Source organism: Galeopterus variegatus, unplaced genomic scaffold (genome assembly GCF_000696425.1).
Source record: "Galeopterus variegatus unplaced genomic scaffold, G_variegatus-3.0.2 Scaffold1736, whole genome shotgun sequence".
In the NCBI taxonomy this organism is placed as follows: Eukaryota; Metazoa; Chordata; class Mammalia; order Dermoptera; family Cynocephalidae; genus Galeopterus; species Galeopterus variegatus.
In genome coordinates this window covers 258,484-283,364 of record NW_007727847.1, presented here as the reverse complement: position 1 = coordinate 283,364, position 24,881 = coordinate 258,484, and the positions used below count along the sequence as shown (strand labels likewise).

Here is a 24,881-nt window from a genome sequence, read left to right as displayed (position 1 = left end):
ACCAGTTGCTTCTATAACTAATACACAGTCATCCTGGGATCCCCCTTTACTATCATATTATGGATTTCTTTCATTGTTAAGATCTCCTATTCTTTCTTGTTTTACTCCTTTCTTTCTTTCTTTTTTTTTTTTTTTAAAGAGGGGATCTTAACCCTTGACTTGGTGATGTCAGCATCACACTCTCCCAAGTGAGCCATGGGCTGGCCCTCTTTCTTTTTGATGAAACATATCCTTCAGGACCTTCTTTGAGAGAGAATGTGGGAGGTAAATATTTGGAGTTGTTACATGTGTGAAAATGGCATTATTCTACCCTGGCTGGGTATTAGAAGTCTAGGTTGGAAGGTTTTATTTGTTTGTTTGTTTTTTTCCAGAATTATGAAGGCGTTGCCCTGTTGACTTCATTTACAGTGTTACTGTTGTGAAAACCAAAGCCATTCTGATTCTTTTCTGTATGACCTATTTTTCGCCCTGGAAAATTTAGGCTCTTCCTTTGTCCTCAGCATTCTGAAGTTTCACTGCCACAGGCCTTGATGTAGTTGTGTTTTCATCTATTGTACTGGGGTCTTGATGGACTCTTTCCATCTGGAAACTCCCATCTTTCAGTTCGTGGGATTTTCTTGATTTCTTTATATGACCCCCTACTCTCCAATATCTCTGATGTGTTTCTGGAAATCCTGTTTGGACATTGTACTTCCAGAACTGGTCATCTAGTTTTCTTCACTTTTCTTTACTGTTTTCCATTTTTCTTTTCTACTTTCTGAAAGAGTTCCTCTACTTTATCTTCCATGTCTTCTATTGATTTTATTTCTTTTTTCCTATTTCTGCTGTCATGAGCTTTAGCAAGCTACCTAAGAGCTATTCTTTTATTCTTTGAATGTTCCTTATTAGAGCATGCTGAGCTTGTTTCAGGGTTGCTATATCTTCTTCTTTGGCTATACTGATGATTTAAAAAATGTTTTCTTTCTCGGTGTAGTCTCAGTTTTCCAGAAGCTGAATTTTTTTGTTTTTATTTGCCATTTTTCCTCAGATAAAGTAATTCTTGATTAAGAAATAGGGGTCTAAAAAGCTGATTAGAAACTGAACATGTGGGTGAGGCTTGTCTCCTTTCAGTTTCCCTGTAGAGGGATCTGAGTGGGCTGTTTGTTGGTAAACTCTCAATATTAGTATCTCTACATCTTTCCTTCTGGATTGGTCAGGTACCCTACAGAAGAGTCTTTTGATGTGACTCACCAGGTAGAGATGTGGCTTCTAGTATTTGGGAGCCAGAACCCAGTGGAGAAAAGGGTTTGGGAGTCTGCTAAATTTAGCATACAGTGTGCTCATGTTCATTTACTCCCTCTGTCCTAATGGTACCCAGGCCATCTCCTAGTCCTTTTTATCCTCTGCAGAAAATAAACATTGGGGCAGATGGGCAGTTATCACAGACTTAGAGTGGATCTAAGGATCTAATTTCTTCTCAAGTAACTCTCACTCAGTCTTGCCTGTCTTATCTTCTTCCTTCTCCTGACACTCAGTTCCTACTGTGATTGGTGCTGTGGGTTCTATAACCTTTTGAGGATTCTGTGTATAAATCAGGATGTTTCTCAGTTTTCCCTACAGCTAGCCTAGAGTTAGTAGATTGTGATATGTTCACGCTTAATGTTTATCCATTTCCCAGCTATCAAAATTTTCCTTGTTTTCTTCTTTCTTGTTCTCCTTATTCTCATGAGATTTTTTTTTTAATTCCTTTATTTATGGTTGTTAATAGGCTGTCTTCACCTGTAACTCACTGATACGTTAAAGTTTTTTGTTAAGAAAATTTTGAGTTACCCTCCAAAGGAATTGAAATAGAATGTATAAAATGTATAACTCCAAGTAAATGGGGATGAGGGAGTGGAAATGAAGAAAACTTGATTATTCCTGTATAAGGCAGGGAAGGAGAAAAAAGAAGCAAAGAAAATGGATAGGCATTAGAAAACACAAAATAAGACGGTGGAAAATAAGCTTAAATATCTTCATAAACCCAATACATAATTTCAGTTAAAACTTGCTGTTTAAAGGAGAATGGAAAAAAATCCAACTACGTGTTTTTTATTAGTAGAGACAGTCCTAAAAGTATGAGGACATAGTTTAACAGTAAAGAAATGGAAAAATATACTAGGTGTAATCTGTAAGGTAAAATTGGCAGAATTACAAGTCAACAAATCTATAATCGTAGGAAATTTTAACACACCTCAGTAATTTAAGAAAAGGTAGATTAAAAGAATTACAAGGTTATGGGCCGGCCCGGTGGCGCACTGCACTGGTGCGCCGCTTGGGAAGCGTGGCAGCGCTCCCGCCGAGGGTTCGGATCCCACATGCAGACCGGTTCCCGCTCACTGGCTGAGCGAGGCGCGGGGGCAACGCCGAGGGTTGCGATCCCGTTGCCGGTTCCGGTCCGGTACGGGGGCGACACTGAGGGTTGCGATCCGTTGCCGGATGCAGAAAAAGACAAAAAAAAAAAAAAAGAATTACAAGGTTATAAAGGATTGGAGGAGTACAATTAGCAAGCACCCAACAATTACAGAAGATATATTCAAGTACCCATAGAATTTTACAAAAATTGGTTTGTGCTAGACTTCAAAGCAGGTTTGTTTGAACAAATTCTGAAGAATTTATACCCTACAAATGACATCCTTGGACCCCAATGCAGTTAAGTTAGTAACATAATAGAAGGATAGCATCAACAATACCAAATTCAGTTATATACTAAAAAACATATTTATTTATAAGATGAAGAACAATTCAGTGGAAATTAGGAAATATTTAGAATATAATGCATGAAAATACTAACTATCAAAACTGGTATACAACAAAACTGCATTTGCCTGTATGGGGAATTTAGAACCTTGAATGTTTGTTAATAAATAACCAAAAACTAATGAGTTAATTATATAATGAGTTAAAAAGTTTAGAATGTAATGAGTTAGAAAAAGGAAGGAAATAAGAGCAGATGTTAATTAAAAAAAAAAACATATAGTTATATCAAGTAAACCAAAGGTGCTAGTTGAAGAGACTGAGTTTGCCAAGGTTGAGAGTGGAGAAAAAGAAATTAAAAATGTATTAAAAATGAAAAGGGTATAACTGCAGACAAATTGAGATTTTAAAACTGCACAAATACTTTATTTAAGTTTGGAAGCAGGTAAAGTGGACAATTTCTAGCAAAATAAATTACTAAAGTTGGTTTCATAAAAATTATAAACTTGAGTAGAGTATGATTTAAAAACACATTCACAGTTAGAAATCTGCCTATACCAAAATAAAATTTAAAATCCCAAAACACCAAACCCCAAGTAAAAACCCCAGGTGGGCAAGTACTACAAAACGTGAGGATTCAGTAATTTCAGTCCTATACAAAATGTTATTGAAAATAACAGAAAAAAATCATTTTGCAAGGCAGCTGTAATCTTGATACCTCAACCAGATACTTTGAGAAGAGAAACATATAGTCCACATTTCACTAATGAAGATGGCAATAAAAATTGTAGGTAAAATGTTAGCGTTTACTCAAAACAAAAAAATACCATGACTAATTAGGGTTTGTCTTAGGAATGTAAGGATGATTGAATATTAGAAAACCTGTAAATGAAATTCATCACATTAATGCATTAAAGCAGAAAAATCATATGCTAATCTTGATGGGATTATGGGGAGGAAAAGCAAAGCATATGATAAAATTCAGTACTTGTTCATGACGAAAATTCTTAGAAAACTAAGGATACAGGAGAACTTATTAAAAGATGTTAGTAAAAAGAAATATACACAGAAGAGTACATATGGTATAATTCCATTCACGTGAATTTCTAGAGCAGGTAAAATTAATACTTGGTTATAGAAATCAGATCAGTCAGGAGTTGCCTGGGATGGGGAGGGTAGAGTGACTGAAAGGGACATGAGGAACCTTCTGGATGGTGGAAATGTTCTGTGTGTTGATTGGGATGATGGTTGTATGGATATAAACATCAGAATTCATCAAACTGCATACTTAACATCTGTACATTTTATTGTATGTAAGTTATGCCTCAATAAAGTTGATTTTTTAATTTTTTTTTTTTTTTAAAGATAATTGATTATAGTTTTGGGGTACTGAGTCGAATATCAGTACATGTGTTCCATAAGTGGTGATCAAATCAGGATAATTAGTATACTCATGTTTATAAATCATAATCAATCTTTGTGACGTTTAACTAGTTTCTCACCAAATAAGTTGATTTTTTAAAAATAAGTGTGTGAAGAATCAGTGATTTGTGTGTACCAACACAAAGTTTAAAAAGCCACCATTTAAAATGGCAACATAAACTACAAAATATATAGGGGAAAAAAAAAAAAAAAAAAAACCAAGTATGAGACCTTAATGGAGAAAATTTTAAGACTCATATAATTAAAATTATAAGAGATGCTTGTGTTTATGAATGAAAGATACAGTAAAGATGTAAGTTTTGCTCCACTTATTTATAAATTCAGTGTCATTTCAGTTAAAATCCAAGCAGGTAAAAGGGAATTCACTTTATCAGATTCCAGGATATAATCTATAACTTTAGTGATTAAGAGATGATGATATATGCCTCAGATATAGACTAGTGGAAGGGAAAAAAAAGAGCCTGGAAATACATGTGGCATCCTAAAATGGTAGGGGAAAGTTACAATAGTGTACTTAGTTACCTGAGTTGGGGAGGGGAGGATACCTACTTCACACCGTACAAAAAAGTAAATTTCAAGTAGGTATAGGTAGCAAAGGTAAAAAGCAAAACATTAGACTTTATGGCTTTTCTTAGAAGATCACAGTGAGTGGAAGGATTTTTAAGAAGATACAAATGTATGCATCATACAGGATTTCAAACAATTCATAAATTTGAGCACATTAGAGTGAAATACCGTAGTAAGAAGGCCATCAAAAGTCACTTATTGGGTAAAAATAATGCAGCATGTGTAACTGACAAAAGCTTAGTATCCAGAAGGTATAAATGATCTCACAATCAATGTTAAGTCACATTTAACACCATGTTGGAGGGGTTTGGATTCTGGTACCAGGCAGCTGCCAAAAAACAAACAATATAAATGATTGCTGTGAATTAAGAAAAAGATGGTGAATTCTTAGGAATAGAATCATGAAAAATTACTAAATGTGAATATATTCTGGAACTCCTTAGTAGTCAGGGAAGGGCAAACATCAGCAACGCTCTATGTATCACCCATCCTAATGGCCAAAATTAGAGGGACCAAAAATGTCAGATGTTGGTGATATTGGGTAAAATAGGAACTCTTGGTTCCCTGGTGGGAATGACAATTGGTACACCATTTTGGCAGTACACGGTAAAGTTGTGTATGTGCGTGTCCTACTGTACTGCCGTTCTATTCCTTGGTATATGTCCTAAGGCAGTGGCTTTCTTTCTCTGTTTTTGACAGACCCAGACTGGGAAATACATTTGACTTGTCACAAAAACTGAAAGTCTATTTTCTATTTTTTTCTTTTTAAAATATTTTTCTCAGGATCTACTACATTGATTTCATGCTCACTAATGGTTCATGACCCTCAGTTTAGAGATATAAAGTGCAACATAGTGAAATGTCTCAATAGAGAGTGTGTGTAGTGTGTGTGTATGTATTTGTATGTACACTAGGTTGTAGTGTAAAAAATATTTCTCACTGTGGGACATTTTGTTTAAAAAGTCTGAAAGTTTCCGTCATAGAAGAGCTTTCATATAGTGTAAGAAGATATATACCAGACTATTCATGGCAGCTTATAAGAGTAGAAAATTGGAAACCTAAGTAATCATAAGGAGAAGAATGCATATGACAGTTAAAGAAATGAATTAGAATTTAGGTTTATATGTATCCACATGGGTAGTTGTAATACTGAGTAAAAAAAGCAATTTGATATGAACATTAAACTTTCATATAAATTTATAAAATATACAAAGTTGTATGGATATAATGTAGCAAAGCTGTTAAGTGATCATGGAGGAAATTCAGGATAGTGATTATCTCTGAGAAGCAAGAGGGAGGGAAATAAGATCAGAAAGGTGTACATAGTGGACTTCAGCAGTGTACATCATGTCTTATTTCTTATATCTGATCAAATACAGCAAAATGCTAAGATTTGACAGCGGGATGGAAGGTACACAAGTGTTTGATATAATATTTTTTTTGTTTGTACGATTGAAATATATAATTTTTAAAATAAACATCCCATTCACAATAAAAAATCAAGATATCTGGAGGAATAAGTAAATTTAACAAGATGTGTGAGTCCTTTATGGAGAAAGTCCAAAATAAATAGAAACATCCCATTTTCATAATAGGAACACTTAATATCATACATATGTTAGTTCTCCACAAATTAATAATAACTCGTTGTATTTCCAATCAAAATCCTACAGGGTTTTTGTGGAACTTGTCTTTTTTTTTTTGGTGGCTGGCTGGTACGGGCATCTGAACCCATGAACTTGGTGTTATAAAGCTGCACTCTAACCAACTGAACTAACTGGCCAGGCTGGTTTTTTGTGGAACTTGACATGCTAAACTTAAAATAACCAACAGCTAACAGAAATTTGAAAAATAAGGAGGGTGGCTCACCCTAGCAAATATCAGGACTAACTAGAAAGTAAATAGCAATTCTAATTCTGTGATATTGATGTTATGTGTGAACAGGCGAGAAAGCCCACGATGAGACCTTTATTTAATAGGGATTTGATATGTGAGGGAGTGGCATTATGGATTATTAAAAGATGAATAATAATGAACAGTGCTGATACGAAATAGGCTATTTTATGGCAGGTAATTAGATCACTGTCACACCTCTTAAAAACAAATTTTGATATATTAGTAAACTAAATATTAAAAGTGAGATTGAAAATGTCTGTAAGAATATCTAGAGGGGAGCTGGCCATTTAGTCCAGTTGGTTAGAGTGCAGTGTTATAAAACCAAGGTCCCAAGGTCAAGGGTTCCTAGCCCCATACCAGCCAGCCACCACATTAAAAAAAAAAAAAAAAAATCTAGTGGGGAATGCCCTTATAACATCAGGGTACTTCTTTGTGCTTCAGGTTCTTCATTTGTAAATAATAGTACCTAGCCCATTTGGTTCTTAAATTAAAAGAGTTGGTTGAGTTCATGCTTACTGCACTCTTAGACTTAGGCACTCAATAAATTTTTCATACTATATTTGGGAAGCAGAACAGGATTTCTTTAAAAAGAAGCAAAGTTCTGTCATAAAATATTTTAGATTAAATATAAATTTTTTTGTATTCTAAGAGATGACAAAAAATCATTCTAAGAATGTAGAGATTTTTTTAATGCATATTCAGTGATAGGGCTTATATCAAAATAAAAACAGTGAGAAAAGTACAACACAGTTAAAGACTGCAAAGTAGTTTAATAAAACATACAGAGAATGCTATTTATAAAACTATGTTATAGAGTTACTAATAACTTGAAGACTTTATTTACTGTAAGTTCAGGATAATCAGACCTCTTACCCAACTGAAACTTTCCAGTGAGTAATCTTAGAATCCCAATTTTACTATGGTTATTTGATAAGCATTCACTTATAAAAATAAAGTCTTCCTGTTCTTTTGAAACCTGCCTTATATATCACTTATTGCTGGAATTAGAAACAGAATTAGCATCTGAACTTCGTTTTCAATTCTTGGAGATATTGAAAAAATTTTAACTTTGTAGAGAGCTTGCTGCCACACAATTGAAGGAAATCTGTATATTCTGTAAATGACTCATTGGCATTTTGATAACTTGGTCATAAATCTAATTTTCTTATTTTTTTATTCCATTTGTCTTCAACTTGGAACATATTGTTGTCTTCACAGGTACTTCAAAAACTTCATGGAAAAACAGAATTAAAAGATAATATGAATCTTTTAACAAGTTTTCCTCACATTTCTTGTCAACCTGCATTCAACATATTTACACTTAAAAAATATTGGCTAAATACTTCAGTTATTTGAAATAGAACATGCTCAACTAGTTGAAATGTATTATCAGCATTACTAACAAATTTAATTACATACTTTAAAAGTACTCCAGAGATAATCAGGTGTCAGCACCCATGGTTACTAAGACATGAAAAATTAAGACTTAACTTAGTTTCATAGTGTAGTTTCATAGTGGTCATAACTGCTTTTGTAAGACATGGGGCACTGAAGTCATGTGGCAGTACCAGGTCCTGTGGTCATTCAGATGACCCAGAATAGGCTTAAACATAAGGTGTTTTCATGAAGAAAACAAATTTTAAGGGTTTTATAGAAGATTTTTAGATCCCATGAATACATCTGGATTCATGAGAAACATTTCTCTTAACAAAAGTGTCAGAAACTGTTTACTCAGTTTCTTGGTAATATTGGAGAATCCTTTTTATTTTTGCTAATTACATTAAAATTTAATTTTTATTCATCATCTTTGGCTAAATTCTTATGAATGGGATAATTGAGCAAAAGTATGGACACTTAGGTAGATTCTTTTTATGTTTTGCTTTTTCTGTCAGTTTTTCACAGGGAACAGAAATCACTCATGCTAGTTAAAAAAGAGGCTTTGTTCTAAGGGTAAACTCTGTGTGGAGCTAGAGCAGGCCTGGACAGTCCTCAGAAACCAAGCCTAGGGACTGGCTGTTCTCCTTTTCTTCAGGACTGCAGCCGTCTCTGCCTAGCATGGGCACACTCTTATTTATGCACTGCCTAACTTATTTCCTGAGTCTACTAGATTATATACTGCCCCCTGGCCATGTGATGAATACAGTTAGGTACATAAAGGCATGTATAAAACTGGCCCTGTAACCTTAGCCTGCTGGTTTGCTTCTCTTTCCGTGTTCCAAATGATGATTAATGTACCATCACATGCTGCTCAGTTACATTGCGCAGCCGCATCAGTTATCTTTGAATCCTTTTCACTAAACTGTCTACATCCAGTTGGTCAATAAGATGGGCGAATTGCCTCTGAAATAACTGAATACTCCTATCATTAGCACTTCTTTCTTCGGCTGTTTATTCTGGGCTGGCCTTATTCTCCCCTTCATCTCCTACCTTAATGCTTCCTGCACTCCATTTCTAGCAGTAACCTCAATTTTTTGTAGCTCCTAAAATGTTTCCTTGTCTTTAGGAAACATGCTGGACTTTCTGTTTGGTATACTCTCTCTTCAAACTTCTGCTCTGGTGTCACTTTTTTGATAACACTCCCTTCCAGAGGTTGAATTAATCATGGTCTCTGTGCTAGGATAACACTGTGTCACATGGTATTAAGGTTTATATAGTTAGCTCCCCTAAAGCATACTTTGTGGCACAGAGTAGGAATTCAGCAGGGGCCAAAGGTAGCCAGGTATGCCTTTTGCTGCCTGGTAGTCCCAGGTTTCTAGTTGGTGGATTATTATATGTATCTGATGGAGTTTTGTGTGTCTTTGCTTTATTAGTTTGTCAAGTTGTAGCTTTATATACTATAGTGCTTTTTTAAGTATATTATTACTGAGTCCATCACTATAGACAGTTTAAGAAGGCTGCTCTCAAGTTCTCAGTGTTGATCCATTACTTGCCTTACAACTCCCTGACTTAGAGCAAACCTCTCTTTCCAATTTCTGCTATATTGCTAAAGAAAGTCACATAATCGTATTGGCTCCTTTCACATTTTTAGTGTCGCCATTGTAGCATTGTTATGTGGAGATTATATGTCCATAAAAAAGGGTTTCGTGTCCAAATTTATGAAGTTTGGCATACCATGTTGCCTTTTCTGGGAGACCCTTGGGACAGTCTCCTGAATTGAACCTGAAGACCCATTAATTATTTTTCCCTTTATTGGGAGACCCTTGGGACAGTCTCCTGAATTGAACCTGAAGACCCATTAATTATTTTTCCCTTTAGGGGGGCGTGAACTTGATTGTTAATTAGGTTGTGATCATTATTTTCTGGCAGACTATGCCAAAGCCTCAGTATCTTCAGTTGGAAGACCTTTTTGAAAATGGTCTTTTGAGAATTCAAAGTCATTTCTTGAGGTTATAGTTAACATTTCCTCTTTAGCAAATGTATAGTGCCGTTACATCAACCGTGCTGTCAGTGCCTCAAATAAGTTTGTGATTGGATTTCATTTTGACTCTCAATTTTTGTCCTCAAAACAGTAAAGATTTTTCACCTCTTCCCACCCCAGCCTGGTCCTGTCCCCCAGCATTTGCCTAGATGTGCTTACAGAGGCTACCGGCAAGCTGTGGGCAGACACTCTAGGATTACATCTTTGGCCAGTTGCAACCTCTTCCCTTCTGAAATTTGCTGTGTGCATTGGTATATTGAAGGTTTTGAGGTAACTTTGTTTATTTAGGAACCTTTTAATGTATTTGTCCAGACACCTTAAAATTTTTTTTTGAATTGTAATTTATATCTGATGAAATGCACAAACCTTAATGTTCAGTCCTGTGAGTTTTGATAATTGTGTACTCACATATGACTGCCTGTCAAAACAAGATAGGAAACAATTTTTATCACCCCAGAAAGGTACTTTATGCCTCTGTTCACACATTTCCATTCCCTTCCCCAGTACATCTGAGACTGTCATTTTGGCTGTCATTTTGACTTTAGATTAGTTTTGCCTGTTTTGGGAAGTCATAAATGGAATTAGACAGTATATATATTTTTGTGTCTTTTGCCCAGCATGTTTTTGAGATTCATCCATGTTGTTCCTGAGCAGTATTCTTTTGTATGAATATACCACGGTTTTTTCTTCTTGTTGATATTTTGGTTGTTTCCAGTTTTTGGCTGTTATGAATAGGCTACTATGAACACTCTTGTACAGGTCTCTTTTTGTGGACATATGTTTTCATTTTTTCTTAAATATGTATCTAGGAGTAAAATTGTGATGTAGGGTAGAAGTGTGTTTAACTTTTTAGGAATTTACCAATTTTCCAGAGGCGCTATACCATTTCACACTTATATCAGCAGTGTATGTGTGTTCCAGTTACTCCATGTTGTAGGCTTCCCAAAGATATCCAGGTCCTCCTAATCTCCAGAACCTGTGAATGTTATTTTATATGGCAAAAGGGACTTCACAGATGTGATCAAGGGTCTTGAGATGGGGAGATTATCCTGGGTTATCTGGGATAAAGGGAGGTTTGATTACAGAATAGGAGAAGGCAGTGTGACAATGGAAGCAGAGATTGGAGTGATGTGCTCGAAGATGGAGGAAGGAATATAGGCAGCCACTAGAAGCTGAAAAAGCCAAAGGAAAAAAGTTCATTTCCCAAACTCAGTGCTTTAAAACACAGATTTACCAAAATTAATTTCAGTAGACAAAAGTCAAGATATCAGCAGAGCTAGTTCCTTCTGGAGGGTCCAGGGAACTACTTGGCGATGATGACCTTTCTATATATGTTGCTGGGTGTGATTTGCTAATATTTTGTGAAGGTTTTTTGTGTCTAGTAGTAACAGACTCTTGCCTTGTATTAATGTACGATCTTGGGCCCAAGCCAATTTCTTGCCCCTGTCAGTGTTAGACAACTTTTGCTTCTCATTCTTCAGCATCAGTGAACCTTCATCTGGGACTGGCGATGGCAGTGTTTCCTGCCTTCCTCCAGCAGTAGATTGTGGTTATTGTTACATGGTGAAAGGCATTTGTTTGTAGGAAGTGGACAAGTAAGTTCTGCTCCACAACCTCCCAGCCCCCAGTAGCATATGGCTTTTGCTCTTCTCTTCCCCTTGAAGCGGGGGATCTTTGCTTGGGCCCTGGTCATGTGAGGCTTTCTTGAATCTCCCCTCATGGTTGAAGTTGTGTGCTTCACATCAGATGCCACCAAAAAATGGGAAGAGCTTTCTCCCATTTTTTGCCTTTTTCAAGGGTTCTCAGTTTGCCCTTGGAAAAGAGCTTGTGAATGAGTGCAGATTCCCCTTCTGTCTGTCTGGTGCTTCCAGGGATGCTTAACTCAGCCTTTAATCTTTAGTTTTATCTTTAATATTCAGTAGGCTGAATGTGTGTTTCCTTTGGATCTGTGGGTTGGTATCTGTCATCACTTGAAAAATTCCTGGCCATTATCCCTTCATATATTTTTTTCCTGCCCCATTCTCCCTTTTATCTTCTAGTGGCACTCCAATTAAATTCAATTGACATTTGGTCTTTGATGTTCTGAGTTTTTTCCCACACTTTTTTTCCACTTTGTGTTTCAATCTGTATACTTTAATTTGGCAAGTTTTCAAGTTCACTGCTCATTTCTGTCTGTTATTAAGCCCATCTAATCAAATCTTTAATTTCTTTTTTTTTTTTTTTTTGGCAGTTGTCCAGTGTTGGGAATCTAAACCCTTAACCTTGGTTTTATAACACCATGCTTTAATCAACCGAGCTAACTGGCCAGCTGAAATCTTTAATTTCTGATACTGTCATTTTGATTTCTAATATTTCCTTGATATCCTCTTTGATAGCTTTAGTGTCTTATGAAAATTCTCTATTTCATTATGCATGTTGTTTCCTTTAGTGTTTTTTCATAGTTACTTTAAAGTCTGTGTCTGATTATTCCAACATTTGGGCCCTCTCTGATCTGATTATATTAATAATTTCATCTTTTGATTATGTTTACTACTTCCTATGTCTTGCAATTTTTGATTGAATGCTGAACATTTGTGTAAAAACAGTAGAGATTGAAGTAAACATTATTTACCTCCAGAAAATGGCCTATCATTTCTTGTGTCAGTTTGATAGATTGTGGGGCTAAGTCAATAAGATGTATAGTTGAACTAGTTTTGGGCTTTGTTGCAACTTTCTTTTGATTTAGTTCAAGTGTTTTGAGAACAAGAGCAAGGCTTTCTTTACCGTGAGGTTTGTTGTTTGAGTGTGGTTTTTGTTCTCTCTTTTTTCCTTTATATCTGAGACACAAGCTTTCCTGAACCATGGGAGATTATAGCTGTCCATTCTGTGGTCATTCTGGAGTTCTTTTTGCTCTTTAGTCCTGCTCCAGGCTTTTGTGTCTATTGAGATATTTTTCTACTGTTAATGCCTTCTAGAAGTTTCTCTTAGCAGTCTTGCCCTGACCTAGCCTTGGCAGTTTGGTGTCCAGAGCGTCTGTGTGAAAGTTTTTCTCTCATCTTGTTTGTCCCACCCCATCACTTAGAATGTCTAAATCTTTTGGATTGATTTCTCTCACCTCTTCTTTTTGCTCCTCCCCCCACTTCAGAGGGCAGATTTGAGGAAGGTCTTGAGCTTCTTAGGTAGGTCTAAGCTTTCTTAGTACTTGGTGAAGACCTGTGGGTATGAGTGGTTGGGTAGATGCAGGTTTGCTCTGTGAGATCCTTAGAATTCTAATAGGTCATGTCAGCATGTGTATTGCTGTTAAAATTTATTAGTTTAGGCTGGTTTCTCCTTACCTTCATCCATGGCAAGATTATTCCTTTTTAGCCACTCCACCAAGAAAGAGACTGTCTGTGGGCCTCTCTTCTATCAAGGCTGAAAACTTTCTGGACTTTAGTTCCACATACGTTGCTTTGCATCATTAGCTCTCTGTTGGTTCAGAGAAACCATGATTTTGTAGCTTATCTGGCTAATTTTGATTGTTAAGATGAAAGTGATCATCAGTTGTGACTTCCTACTTTCTAGTCAGAAGTAGAGCTCCTCCTGTGGAATACTTTTTAATATATAGTCTAATGATAATATATACATGATAACATTACTGTTGTTTCACTTAGTTGATTTTCTATAGTATTTCTCAGAGCTAGTTTTCTAAATATTTTCCATTCTTCTTATCTCTCTAGTTCTGTCCTAAACTAGTAAGTGTGATTTTCTCCTATTTTGAAATTAAAGTGATCAGTATTAAATTATTTGAAGTAATAACTTAATAGTTGGGGAAAGCTTACCATTGAAATAGAGTGAGGAAATTTTTCTGGGTAGGATGCAGCATTTCTTTGTTGTCCAAGACCCTTAGTCAAACAACTAGAAAAGCCAGGTAATTTACAAAGATTAAATATTTAAAGATAGAAAACTGTGGAAGTGGGGCCGGCCCGTGGCTCGGGAGAGCGTGGTGCTGACAACACCAAGTCAAGGGTTAAGATCCCCTTACCAGTCATCTTTAAGGGAAAAAAAAAAAAAAAAAAGAAAACTGTGGAAGTAAAAATGATTAAAGAAAGTATAATTCTGGACTGGGGCAATATCTTTTAGGTGCTAGCTGAGAGGTCTGTAGCTGACTGTGGGGCATTGCTTCTCATGGACATAGACTAGGGGGGTCTTTGGGCTAAATCTTGGGGTTTGAGTGATAAATAAGAAATGTAATGTGTAGAGAAAGAAACCCCTCAATATATTTGCTGAATTCCATAGCTCAGTTGGGCGGAAGAGATAAACCAAAAATCTCAGAAAAGGAGATTGGAATTTCTTCTATTCCTGTGGTGTTGAGATAAAGATTTTCTGAGGGAGGGACATTGAGAACAGTAGGTGAGAGTTGAAAGCCCTTGAGGAAGAGGTGACTACACACTGATGATTTTCAACACACTCAGTTTCTTCCCACTCTAGACATTTGCCATATTCTGAAGCTGCTTAGACTAAGAGGCTAAAGAAGTAGACCCCAAATCTTTTAAAAGTGAAGCAGTTCTTACAATATTTTAGGTACCAAGAAGGTAAAGATGTGCTAGCCTTTTAAATGAAAACTCCTCAGAACCTTGTTCCAGGAACAGCGACAGACCAGAGGTTATCTTGTTCATAACTGCTACTCAGCAGTGTTCCATGCTTTTAGCTTTATAGTGGGAGTTGTACCAGAATTGACCATGTGTATGAGATTATAATTGAAGGATGAATAAATATCTGGGGTAATCAGTAAAAGAAAAGTAAAAGAATGTATAACAAGTGAATAGAGAGAAAAATTAAGTAATACATGATAAATTGAAAAGAAGGCAAGAAAAGAGAGACTGGCATCATAAAATATGCAGACAAATTAGTTATTACATTAATTACATAGGGTGAAGTATTCCAAGTAAATGGCAAAAATTATCAGTCTGAACAGATAATAATAATTTCCCAACTATTTGCTTTTTACAGGAGGAACAACTTAAATACAAGTATCTAAAGAGGTTGAGAGAAAATGGTGGGAAAAGATATACCATTGAAATGCTAACTCAAAAAAGATTCTATAGCTATGCTAATCAGGCAAAGTAGACTTTAATACAATAAGCATTAGTAGAAAAAGAACATTTTATAATATATGGGGATCAGTCCTCCAGAGAGTTATCACAATTCTGAATTTGTAGTTAGTAACATAGCTTGAACATCTATAAAATAGATAAATACACAGTCATGATGGGAGCCTTGGGTGTATTTCTCAAAAGTTGATAAAACAAGCAGGTGTATAGAAGATATGTACATCACAGTTTACAGATTTGATCTGATTGTCATACATAGAACATTAAAACCATTAAAGATGAAATTAACCTCCTTTTCCCTGCATGTGGAAGTTGTACCAGAATTGATCAAGTGCTGGGCCATAAAGCCTCAAAAATTTTCATTGGATTTTAATAATTGAGTATGCTCTTTGACTACATTATAATAAATAGAAATCAATAACAAAAGATAATTAGAAAGTCCCAAACTGCCTTGAAATTAAATATTATAAATAACCTATGGCTTAAGGAAGAAATGATGGAAGTTAGAAAGTATTTTGAATTGATCAAAATGGAAGATGAACTGTAATTAACTGGAATGCTGTTATTGTAATGCTAGGGAATTTATAGCCTTAAGTCTATGCATTAGAAAAGAAAGCTTTCTTAAGAAGGTAGAAAAAGAATATAGCAAATCAGATCTAAAGACAGTAGAAGTAAGGAAATAATGCAGATAAAGTGAGCAGAAATTTGTGAATAAAAAGTAAGCCTACAGTAGGCAGAATCAACAGATACTTTAAGAAGTTGGTGTTTTGAAAATATTAATGTAAGTGATAACCACTGAATAACACTGATCAAAAAAGAAAGGACAAGGTAGGGAGAGAACGCAAATTACAAATATCAGGAATGAAAAAGGGTACAGCTCTGTAGATCCTACAGTCATTAAATAGAGAGTAAGAGGACTTTATGAACAATTTTATACCAATAATATGGAATGAGGCAGGGATTTTGAGTATTTAGAGCTAGACCATTCAATATGGTAAGGCACTGTCCTTATGTGGCTATTGATTACTTGAAATATGGCTAGTCCAACTTGATTTGTCCTGTAAGTGTAAAATACTCAGCAGATTTTGAAGACTCAGTAGGAAAAAAAGAATATGAAAACCTCAATATTTTTATATTGATTACATGTCACAATGGTAGTATTTTTTGCTATATTGGGGTAAATAAAATATATCATTAAAATGTTTCCTATTTCCTTTTACTTTTTAAAATGTGTTTACTAGAAAATTTTAATTACATATATGGCTTACATTACATTTTTTTTTTTTTTTTTTGTCTTTTTTTTCGTGACCGGCAACGGATCGCAACCCTCAGTGTCACGCCTGTACCAGACCGGGACTGGCAACGGGATCACAACCCTCGGTGTTGCCCCCGCTCCTTGCTCAGCCAGTGAGCGGCCGGTCTGTATGTGGGATCCGAACCCTCGGCGGGAGCGCCGCCGCGCTTCCCAAGCAGCGCACTGTAGCAGTGCGCCACCAGGCCGGCCCTTACATTACATTTTTATAGAGGTGGTTGTGTGTGCTCTAAGATAGGTACTATTATTATCCCTACTTTACAGCTGAGAAAATGGGTGGATAGAGAGTGGTACCATGCAATTAATAAGTGGCATTCATGGGATTTGAACCTGGCAGACTGGCTTCAGTGTCTCTTTTCTTAAGCATTACACTATATGTGTTTTCTATATTTTAAGCATATTAAGTCATTTTTCTGTCATTTCTTGCAAGTATTGAAGGATTTTTGGTAGTGGCATGTATTAGTCCATTTTGTGTTACTATAACAGAATACCTGAAACTGGGTAATTTATAAAAAACAGAGGTTTATTTGGCTTATGAATCTGGGACAGCTGCATCTGGCACAGGCCTCAGGCTGCTTCTACTCATGGCTGAAAGTGGCAGGCAGCCAGCAGGTACAAGCAGATCATATGGCAAGAGGAAACGAGAGAGAGGGGAGGTGCCAGGGTCTTTTAAACAACCAGCTCTCATGGGAACTAATAGAGCAGGGACTCAGTCACTACCCCCACCCAGGGAGAGCATTAATCCATTCATGAGGGATCTGCCTCCATGACTCAAACTGCCACATTGGGGATCACATTTCCACATGAGTTCTGGGAGGACAGTACATCCAGACTCCATCATGGGGTAACATGTGATATCCGTTTTAGAAAGCTATTTGATCAAAGAAGGTGGAAGGTGGAGGCTAGGAGACTATAGTTAAATGATTTATAGGTAGTTTAGCTGAGAAAGGAGTTGGAGCTAAGTGCTTTGTCCTAATCCTGTCTACTGGACTTATTCGGCAGGCACAGGTAACTGTTGATTGTATAGGGAACTCAAACCTTAATGGTAGTTCTTAAGTCTCCACGTTAGCTCCAAATTATGTGCAATGCAGTATATTGTCATGATCAAGAATTTGTTCTCTGGCATTGTATTGCTTGATTTAAATCCTAGTGTCAGCACTTAAAAGTTTTGTGATCTTGTTACAGTAGCTTTCATGACACCTTTCTCTCCCTGATCACCCACTTCTTCCTCTAGTGTCTGATAACTTTTTCATACACATTTCTTAGAATTTTTTTCCCTCAGAACTTGACCTAGACCCTTCCCCGGTACACCAGAGTTCTGTTACCACTCATCTGTTAGACCTTTCTGCTGAGCTTCACGCCTTTGTTTCCACCTGCTTATTGGGCATCTCTATCTGGAAATTTCACAGGCATATCAAATTTAGCTTTACTAAAACAATACTTATGTTCCTCCAATACTTCTTAATTTTCCCAGTTGTATTTTCATTCAACTAGTTGTTCAAGCAAGAACCTGTAATTCATAATTTTTCTTCATCAATTAAATTCTGTCTGTTCTCTCTCTCAGTATCTATTCTTTCCTTCTGTGTATTATTATAGTTCTCTTGGTTGATCTGTCTGCCCTTAGAGATTTCATCCTCCACTACCCTCCACTGCCAATCTTTTGCTACAAAGGACTTTTCTTTCTCCCACCCTTTCCTCGGGTAATTTATTAAATATGGCAGATTTAATGTATAGGAATACATGTTTTTCCTTTTTTTCCCATAGCTCCCTAAAATGAAGGCAAAGGAAAGAAAAGCGTAAGTTCTAGAGGACTAAGAGAATGGGAGAGGAAATAACAATGGAAGAGAGGTTACCCAAATTTTGGAATGTCAGTTACAGATAGAAATGTATGTTAACTGACATAGCAACACTAGAAAAGCTGCAGTCTTAAATTTCTGCATAAAGGGCTACAGAGAAAGCAGGGAAGAAAATTAAAGCAATAATAAAAATAAAATTCTCAGAACTTTAAGATCCACCAAGTGCCCAGAACAGTAGATTAAAAAAAAAAAAGAAAAAAAGGTGCAGACCCAGTTACATTATGAAATGTTAGAACCACAGATAATGAAAAGATATTAAAAGCTTCTGGAGATAAAAAATCCCAATTAAAGGATCAAGAATGAAAGTTAGATTGGACTTAGTCAGCATCAACAGTGGGTACTGGAAAACTGAGGGTCAGTGTTTTCTAAATTCTCTGTGGACTGATAAGAAATGACCTGCAGGAAATGAGGAAATCAAGGTATACAGCAGTATATAAGCTACTTTTGTGTTGGAATAAGGTGGTGAGAATGTGGATAGATGGATGTTATACATGTTTATATTTGTAAAACTACACCAAATAGGCAAAACTAACAACTCAATAAACAGATTTTTATGGGGAACAGAAGAAATAGAGTAGACAGATATAGATGAGACTTGTGAATAGAGTGTATCTTGTTATATAGTTTGACTTTGGAATCTTATAAATGTTTTACATACTTAATATAAAATTTAATCAAAATGAAAAAACCCATAATGATTGAAGACACATAGAAATGAATTGTACCTATTGTATTTCTAGTTGGTGATATATACACAGAAAACAATTATTTCAGGAAACTTTGCAACACAGTATTTTGATTGTCCATCATTAGTGGACAAATAGAGCTGCAAGGAAATCTTAAACTTTCCTTTAGTAATCTTAGTGTTAGAAGTAATAGTGCTATTATTTGAAACTATTATGTATATGGTAGGATAATGCAAATAAGTGACTATACTTATTTGTACAAAATCAAGATTTTCAGTGTTAAAAGGAAACAAGAATGAATCATAGACTTTATAATGGGTTAAATGATGCGCACCACTACCGCTGCACCCCACCAAGATAAATCTGTCTTGTAATACCCTAAATCTGTGAATATGAATTTATTTGGAGAAAGGGTCTTTGCAGATAAGTTAAGGATTTTGAGACTAGATCACTCTGGATTATTTTGGGCCCTAAATCCAATGACAAGTGTCCTTGTAAAGTTCATACAGAGAAGAGACAGAGAAGGTGATGTGAAGCTGGAGACAGAGATGGGAGTGATGCAGCCACAACCCAAGAGAAGCCAAGAAATGCTGGGCAGCCACCATAACCTAGAAGAGGCAAGGAACCTTCTTCCCTAGAGTTTCTAGAGAGAGCGTGGCTCTGCCAACACGCTATTTTGGACTGCTGGCCACAGAACTTGCTGGGCAGCCACCATAACCTAGAAGAGGCAAGGAACCTTCTTCCCTAGAGTTTCTAGAGAAAGCGTGGCTCTGCCAACACGCTATTTTGGACTGCTGGCCACAGAACTGTGAGAGAATAAATTTCTGTTGTTTAAGTCATCAAGTTTGTGGTAATTTGTTATAGTAGCCTCAAGAAACTAATAACAGACATAACATAAAATCCCTGGAATTAGGAACAAATTCACGAAGATTACGTTATCTTTTTTTTTCTTTCTTCAAAGACCATATCATATGTATCCTAGCTCTGTCCCCTGAGAAAACCTTGAAGCAATGAAAACCCTATAGCATAGCACACCTAATACCTCAATTGTAGTTTTTATGTATCATATATATATGGTGTTTCACTAAGAAGTTTATATACCATGTTTCACTAAGAAGTTTCTTTGGAGTAATAGATCTAGGAGTAGGAAATATATATGATGAGACTGCAATGTTTTGGTGTAATAGAAAACAAAGAAGAGTACTAGGGTTATGCCCAAAAGACTAAATTTGAAGGGGCTTCTATTGGTCAAAGATTTAATCATCAAATCAAGAAACAAAATCAATAAAAAATTTTACCACCATTGATTGAAACTCATTAAAATATGAAAACCTAGGGCCGGCCCGGTGGCGCACTGCTGCAGTGCACCGCTTGGGAAGCGCGGCGGCGCTCCCACCAAGGGTTCGGATCCCAAATACAGACCGGCCGCTCACTGGCTGAGCGAGGTGCGGGGGCGACACCGAGGGTTGCGATCCCGTGGCTGGTCCCGGTCCGGTGCGGGCGCGACACTGAGGGTTGCGATCCGTTGCCGGTCACGAAAAAAAGACAAAAAGGAAAAAAAAAAAAAATGAAAACCTATTAGCTTCTAATGATGTGACCCTGCCTTCTCTCTCCCAAATCTTATTTAGGAATTAGAGCACTGACTTCTTACTCTGAAAATTAACAATTAAAATGAAAGACTTAAGCATTTAACTTGGTTTTGCTTGAATGAACTGTATTTTAGGATTAAGCACATAGCCCTAGTTACTGGGGAGAAGTTCTTTGCACAATAATTATAGGTAATAAATGTGGATGAAATGGAATTAGAAAACAACTTTAATAAAATAATAGATGGTGGCAATGATCATTAATGGGTGAAGATATTAAATGAAAGGATGATGGGGGAAGTTTATAGTGCATAAACTCATGCTACCTATCACCAGCTGATCAATCTTAGCATTGCTAAAGTGGATATCCAAACGTTGTGGGCCTCCTAAATGATGTGATATGAACCACACAGCATCTTTTCCCGAAAGTTGAAATTGAATCCTAGTATGTGGAGCTAACCTCCATTGTACAGGATAGGATAGAGGATCAAGTAAATGATATAATAAGGAAAACAGACAATTCTAGAATGTAAAGTTATCTAGAGAACAGTTGACTTTTTTTCCTGAATCAATTTCATGAAGAAAAAAATGGAGGAGTGATTGTAGATTATAAAAAGCTTAGGAGACATAATATCCAAATAAAGTGTGTAGGCCTTGTTTTGGATCCTGGCTGTCAAACAAATGAACAGTAAAATGAAATTTTTTTAATCAGCTAGGCAAATTTGAGTGTGACGAGTTATAGATGATTCCAAGGTTATGATAATAATTAGGAAGGAAAATATCTGTATTTTTAGTAGATGGATATTGAATTATATAGAAATGAAAAGACAATATCTGAAATTTAACTTTTTCGTTTCAGGAAAAACTATGTTAGAACCACATTTTAATCTTTTTAGTAAACAGAAGAAGCAAAGCTATTTGAAAAAGTAAACAATATTAAGTGTAAAAATGATTCCCAACATAGGCTTCTCTACTAAGACAAGCTGTCAGTCAGGTCAAGTAAAGATTTTTACATTATCTCCAGTATATCTTTCTTAGGAATGACATACTGCATTGAAATAATGTATTCACTGAACCAAGAATGATGAAGATGAAGTATTAAGAAGTAGGAGCTCTAGCTCAGAGAGGTGAAGAAAGTTCCTAGGACAACAGTAATGCACAGGTCAGGGTACTGATAGTTTAGTTTGGAGTGGGAGGAGGATACAGTGCTTTTAAGGTGCGAAGTCTTCATAGATAAAAGAAAGCTAGTTGATTTCTGATGCATTTGACTGGAAAATTTAATTGAGGGACTGGTGGAGAGTGGGAGAAATTTGTGGTATGTACATAGAAAGCTAAGTGAATGAAAAAATAAGACAGTTCTGGGGAAAACAAAAAGTGAAGTAAAGAAACGTGATTATACAGTAGTTAACTAATCTCATCAGCTAACAATGTTTTATATATATATATTTAAGTACAAAATTATTTAATTACAATTGGGAGATATTTTCAAAGTTGGAAGAAGAAAAGTAAATGGTATAAGAGAACTAAATCCTCATTTTCCACAGGAAAATCAATAGATATTACTTAAACTTAATATTTTAAGGGTTACCATTATAAGCCTACTTAGGTATAAATACTAAAAATGAAATAAAACTGAAGAATTTGAAAGAATGGCAACTTGGTGTGAGAAGAGAAAATGTATTTGACTTTACTCACCATGCACATTGTTACTTAGATAAAAATGAAAATATATGTTACGAAAGAAGAGGCTGAATTAAAGGTCCTTTCAAGGACAGGTGAAAGTAAACCAAATCTTTTTTCCACAGACTCTGTTTACCTTTACTTCTTTATTCTTGTTTACTGCATACTTGGTGCATTTTTCCTTCTTATAATTTTAGATTTTGTTTTATGGTACTTGTTCAGTTAGTAATGAAAGTTTAAAAGTTTGGGGAGAGTGGGCTTGTAAATTTTTTATATATATATTTTTTGTTAAGTCTTTTGAGAATAAATTGAAGTCCTAAAAAATGAGGAAAAATTTTCTTTTTGCAATTTAATTATTGATATTATTGAGTTAAAAATGTAGTATTGGTAGTAATAAAATTATTCAAAGTATTGATAAAGATTTTACTTGCAAAATTATTATATTTGCCCACAAGACTTGAATACTTATAACATAGTCTTGTTTTTGGAAGGGTTTGTTTCCACAATTCATTTAAATTAGTAAAGAACATTTTCGTGGGTGGAGAAGAGAACTTGAGAAAGTCTGTTGTGAAAGTAATAACTTGAATATTTATTTTGTTGTGTAGTTTTCTTTCTATAATATGTTGAATTATTACCTTCTTTTAAAGTTAGTCCCTAAATGATCCTTTCAATATCTTTTCAGGTTGGACACAGGAGGCTACTTTGGTAGTGTGGATTGCTGCCTGTGGTAAGAACATGTCGTCCATCTTGCCGTTCACTCCACCAGTGGTGAAGAGACTGCTGGGATGGAAGAAATCAGCTGCTGGGTCTGGAGGAGCTGGTGGAGGAGAGCAGAATGGACAGGAAGAAAAGTGGTGTGAGAAAGCAGTGAAAAGCCTGGTGAAGAAGCTAAAGAAAACAGGACGATTAGATGAGCTTGAGAAAGCCATCACCACTCAGAATTGTAATACTAAGTGTGTTACCATACCAAGGTAAGTGTTAGATCTGAAGCTCAATGGTCATACTGTTGAAAATTGCTGAAGAGAATCTGAAGGAAGGTTAAATGAATTTTTTTTTTACTTTCAAGTCACCTGTATGAATAAATATGACTGTTTTTAACCTATTGTATTAATTTTGTTTTACTAGTTAAGACTCGTTTATTTTACAGATCATTATTTTGAGAAGTGAGAAGGTTTAATCAAGCAAAATAATATTAATTTTGTTTTACTAGTTAAGACTCGTTTATTTTACAGATCATTATTTTGAGAAGTGAGGTTTAATCAAGCAAAATAAGATACTTAGATTTATTAAACTTTATCTTTATTGCTTAAATTTGTATGCTATCTTCATTTCTGTGGTTGAGTGATGTTTGCCTAAAGATTGAAAGCTTTTTCTGTAACTGACAGTTTTCTCCTCCCTTGGTCAAAACTTCAGTCAGTAAGGAGTTAAAAGAGGCCACTAAGTTTTTAATGAATTTTGCACAGTTTTTGTTTGAGTTGCAGCATTACTGAAAGAACAGTATGTGAGGCAGCCTCTTAGGTAGGTAGTCGTCAGAACCTGTCTTGACCGACCTCTTAGTGGAAGAACCCGTTACTTGAAGAGGTTGAAGTTTTCTGAATGTAAGTTTAATCATTTACAGATAAGTAGCACTGTCAGAAGTATTGGTTTTTGTTAATAAAGTGGCAGGTGGTTTTTAAATATGTTTCACTACTTTTTTGCGTACATTAAAGGTTTTTTTGGGTGGGGTAAAAATATTCTCAAATGATTGTCTGCAGTGTCATACATGTGCGCTAGCATATAACACGTGAAATCATTCTGTATGACTTGTTTGCAGTGAGCTTTGAGAAATACACTCCAGATGCTTGTAGATAACAGAGGCCAGTGACACCAGGCTGTCTACTTGCAAATGCTCACAGTAGGATGTTTCCTACCTTGTTTGGTACACTAATTATCCATGTCTTTTACTTTACTTGTTTCGTTTATATCTTTTAAGAGTCACTTTTCTTGGTTTATTTTGTTTTACAAATGCTTACTGAGTGCCTGCTGTGCAGCCACTGTTTCTAGACACATGGGGATACAGTGATGAATAAAACACAAAGTTCCTGCCCTCCTAAGGGATCAGTATACACATTAAACAGGTGGACAAATTAATATAATTTGAGGTGGTAATGAGTGCAAAGAGGATAAGTGCAGTGATATGATAGAGAATGACTGAGGGATATAAAAGCTGCTTTGGCTTGGATTGTGACGCTTGAGCTGAGCTCTGAGAAGCAGCAGCCAGTTGAGGGAAGAGCCTTCTAGGCAGAGGGAAGAGCCAGTGTAATGGCTCTGAGGTGGGAAATAGCTTCTTGTATTGGAGAATTTAAAAGGAGCTCAGTGGAGATGGAGTACAAAAGTTGGAAGGAACCTGATTGCATAGGGTATTGTAGGGCACTGTGGGAGTTTGGACGTTAATCTAAATATAATGGGAAGCAAATTAGGATTTATTTTTTTTTTAAGGACTTGAAAAATGGATTTAAAAAAATGTGTACTTTACAAAGATCTTTCTGGCTGCTAGAGACGTATAATGAGGGGATAACAATGTGTGTGTAGTAGGGTGGATGAAAGCATGGTAGTCAGGAAGCTATATGAAAAGGGGAGCCTAAGTGTGACTATGAAAAGCGGAGCCTAA

General features: G+C 35.9%; 1 protein-coding gene across 1 annotated transcript in view; it reads left to right on the top strand.

Annotated features, from left to right (window-relative positions):
- Positions 1–24,881, top strand: part of SMAD2 (SMAD family member 2) — an 85,648-nt gene that overhangs the window by 10,679 nt on the left and 50,088 nt on the right. The window contains exon 2 of the mRNA XM_008578659.1: positions 22,914–23,202. Within this exon, the coding sequence (XP_008576881.1) occupies positions 22,967–23,202 (236 nt within the window). The 5' untranslated portion in view covers positions 22,914–22,966. The remainder of the gene's footprint in view (positions 1–22,913; positions 23,203–24,881) is intronic.